This window comes from Sinocyclocheilus grahami, unplaced genomic scaffold (assembly GCF_001515645.1).
Source record: "Sinocyclocheilus grahami isolate Dianchi unplaced genomic scaffold, SAMN03320097.WGS_v1.1 scaffold237.1, whole genome shotgun sequence".
Lineage (NCBI taxonomy): Eukaryota > Metazoa > Chordata > Actinopteri > Cypriniformes > Cyprinidae > Sinocyclocheilus > Sinocyclocheilus grahami.
The window spans coordinates 1,132,384-1,135,894 of record NW_015505416.1 but is presented as its reverse complement, the minus strand read 5'-3'; the positions used below and the strand labels follow the sequence as shown (position 1 = coordinate 1,135,894).

Here is a 3,511-nt window from a genome sequence, read left to right as displayed (position 1 = left end):
CCCTAAACCTACCCCTCACAGGAAACTTCCTGCATTTTTAGATTTTCAAAAAAACTCATTCTGAATTATTTATAAGCCTTTTGAATTACGGGGACACTGAAAATGTCCTCATAAATGACCTTCTTGTTGTAATACCTATATCATACCCATGTTATTATACAAATTTGTGTCCTCATAAACCACATAAACATGCACACACACACATGTCTGGTTTACTATCCTTGTGGGGACTCTCCATAGGCGTAATGGTTGTTATACTGTACATACCGTATATTCTATTGCCCTACACCTAAACCTACCCCTTACAGGAAACTTTCTGCACTTTTAGATTTTCAAAACACTTCATTCTGTATGATTTATAAGCTTTTGTACCCGTGGGGACCACGATTTAGGTCCCCACAGTGACACGAGTCCCCATGAGTCTGTGTGTAGTCAGGTTTAAGTCCCCACCAGGATATATAAACCAGTACACACACACACACGTGCACATTTACCTAGCTATCTAAATGGGGACATTACATAGACTTCTATAGTTTTTAATATACAGATAGTTATACACTTTTTAACCTAAATGAGGACGTCCCCAAATGGAGGTTTTTGGGGATTTTGTCAGGTTTTGCTCACTTTTGGGTACAAATTTGTCCCCAAAATATATTTAAGTAGGTACACACACACGACCTCCATTAAGACAACAGAGACAGTTTTTCTTTTCACATACTTTATTACAGTTCATAAATATTGATTAGCTTCTGAGGTGCTCAGAAAACAAACATAAACAATGATATTGTACTTTACTTACAAATGGTAAACTTAAGTACTCCTGGTTGATCTTATTTACAAATAACAACGAGTGAAACCTCATTAATGAACTTTCTCAGAAAAAAAATTAACTGCTGAAGTTGGACTAACTCAAAGAAAAAAAGTCAAATCCATTCAGTTTAAGAACAAAAAGTACAACGTGTAACTCAGAAGTCAGGCAGCTTTTATCAAAAGTTTAGCAGACACAACTTCCTGCTTGGTGAGCCAGGCATTTTCCTCCCTATTGTACTGTAGTCACATCCCCTGTTTTACTCCTATATAATACTGAGTGCTCCTTTGAAGCGCACAGGTCCATGCACAACCTGGTCGAAGTGAACAAGGATAAGTCTCTTTTCTGGTCAGAAAGTAAAACGTGTAACAGAGTGAGTCTCATGCTCTCTGTCGCTGTCGGACCGAGTTCGTGAAGTTTTGCACTCCCCAAAAGTCCAGCCAGAACATCCTTTTACGGCACGCGGCCGGCCGGACGCTCCCGGTCCCAGCGGGCTAATGCAGCAGTCGCGCGGGCTCGCAGACATTTAGCCCCTGATGTTTGTCACTTGCGTCTATTAAAGTGAACTCAAATGTCCTTCGGTTCTTCTCAGAACGTCTGCAGCTGTTGCGTCAACATAAGCTGGCAGCCGCTGTTGACGTGGTTCATGACTTTCTGCTTGAGCTGGGCCACTTGCTCGCGCAGCATGTTTGCGGTGGACGCCAGCTCGGAGTTCTGGGACTTCAGGGTCTTGACTTTATCCTCCAGCCGGGAGATCCTCTCCAGTTTCCTCTTCCGGCATTTGGACGCGGCGACTCGGTTCCTCAACCGCTTTCTCTCGGCTTTAATCCGCTCCTGGCTCTCCATGTCGATGGGGGAGAGAGGTGGGGTCTCGCCGGGCATCTCGGGCACCGTCTGGGGCTCCTCTTTCAGCGCCTGAAGCCGCGGGTGCTGGACGGGCAGCTGCGTGTTCACGGTGTGCTGCGGCGGGGCGCTGGTGTAGTTCATCGCTGGGTTGGTGGTGCTGATGGCGGGGTTGAAAGTGTTCAGGTCCGCGTACACGGGCGGGTCGGAGCGCATGGATGAACTGTACACCGCGCCACCTGCCATGGACGAAACGGGTGCCATGCTGTTGTTGATGGTGGTTCGGGGAGCCGGCGGGACGTTGGGCATGTGCTGGTGATGCAGCTCGGCCAGTGCCCTCACGAAGCCATCCGCGAAGCCCTCCTGCTCGTCCGTCACGTTCCTGGGACACAGAAACTGGGTCGGAGTCGGCGTTGTAGTGATCAGGCCGTTGCTGGACTGGCTGATGAGCGGCTCCAGCTCCGGCGAAGCCAGTTTGAGCAGCCCCACGTCGGGGGAGGTGAGGATGTCGTTGGCTTTGGCCCTCAGGTGGGGCTTCAGGTTGCCGGCGGGGTCGGTCAGATTCAGCGTCATGTTGTGTTTCAGAGCCTTGTGGTTGTATCCAAAAGTGGCGCTGACATGCTGAGAGAAAGCGCCGTTTAGAGAGTCATCGTAGAAAGTAGTTTCCATCTTGGTAGACATAGAAGAGAAAACGAAACGTTTTAGTTCGAAAGTAGTCTTTCACAAACTCGAGCACTTACAGCAAGTGTCCGCTCTCAGAGACAAAAGCGAGCAGAGGCGCAAAGTTCGTAAACTCCCCGTCCCGCGAGAAACTTACTGCGTAAAAGTGATCGCGCAGCGTCCCGAACGCTTCTTCTTCTCGCGGACAGAGCTCCTCTTGCACCGTACGGCTCAAAGATGCCAGAGGACAAACAGCGCTGAGCCCAGAAGTGTTCTTGTTTATTTTAGTTTGAGTTGCGTTGCGTTGCCTAGATGCTTGACTGCGGCGAGATCTGTATACTCTGAGCTTCTCCAGCGTGGAGGCAAACCTTATCTGCTACCGCTGCCCCACTAAAAATAGCAATGATGTCATGCGCGCCGTCTCTTATTGGCTGGAGGCGATTTACTGGGCGTGCCACAATTTCAGATAAGGCGCGTTGCCTAGACGACCACCCAGAAGATTCTTCTTCTCGCGGTGGCTGATGGGATGAGGTAATGCTGTAAGTCGACGAAGCGGTGCATTGTGGGATTACGTATTGTTTTTGAATATCTGGTTACCCGCTTAGCTGTTTCAGACCGTGGCAGTGGCGGGATACAAAGAAGCCGAGTTCTGTACAGCGTGCTGCTTTTATAACTCAAACGTTCACTTTAATAGTCCTCACGAGGTTTCGTTGGAGAAGAGGCAGCATGTGTTTGAAGAGTTGAGCAGTTTCACAAGACTCCTAATAACATGTAAACTGTCGGCATTCTCGGACGAGTTTTGATAGAAATGGGAGTTGTTTAAATAAGTTAAAATACATTTGAGGCGCCAAGGAACAGGGCAATAGTCTGGTGTTTTACGGCAAAGTGCAGCGTCAGCCAATGGTTTTGAAAAGGGGCGTGTCTTAGTGTGGAGCGACAGCGTGCCACAAGTCCGTGACAGCCTAGAGATCCTCTCTAAAGGACATGCACCCACGTTAAACGCCAGAACCGCGAACTGATCGAATTCAGCGTGACAATCACTAAGTGACCTTATATAATGATGCACTTTACTTTGGGATATTTTCTCTTGGTTTCTATGAGTTTTAAACCTATGCAAATATGTAATTATAGGTTTATTTGCATTTAATGTCGCGATGGATATGTGTGGGTACGTTTGTATCTATAATTGTTGCCGTAAAC

At 47.7% G+C, this 3,511-nt stretch overlaps 1 protein-coding gene across 1 annotated transcript; it reads right to left on the bottom strand.

Annotated features, from left to right (window-relative positions):
* Positions 1 to 709: 709 nt before the first annotated feature.
* LOC107597804 (transcription factor AP-1-like) lies at positions 710 to 2,686 on the bottom strand. The gene is made up of 2 exons (XM_016288994.1): positions 2,469 to 2,686; positions 710 to 2,320 (listed from the first exon to the last, which is right to left on the bottom strand). Exon 2 carries the CDS (start codon positions 2,318 to 2,320, stop codon positions 1,397 to 1,399), a length of 924 nt encoding a protein of 307 aa, XP_016144480.1. The 5' UTR covers positions 2,469 to 2,686; the 3' UTR covers positions 710 to 1,396.
* Positions 2,687 to 3,511: the final 825 nt, after the last annotated feature.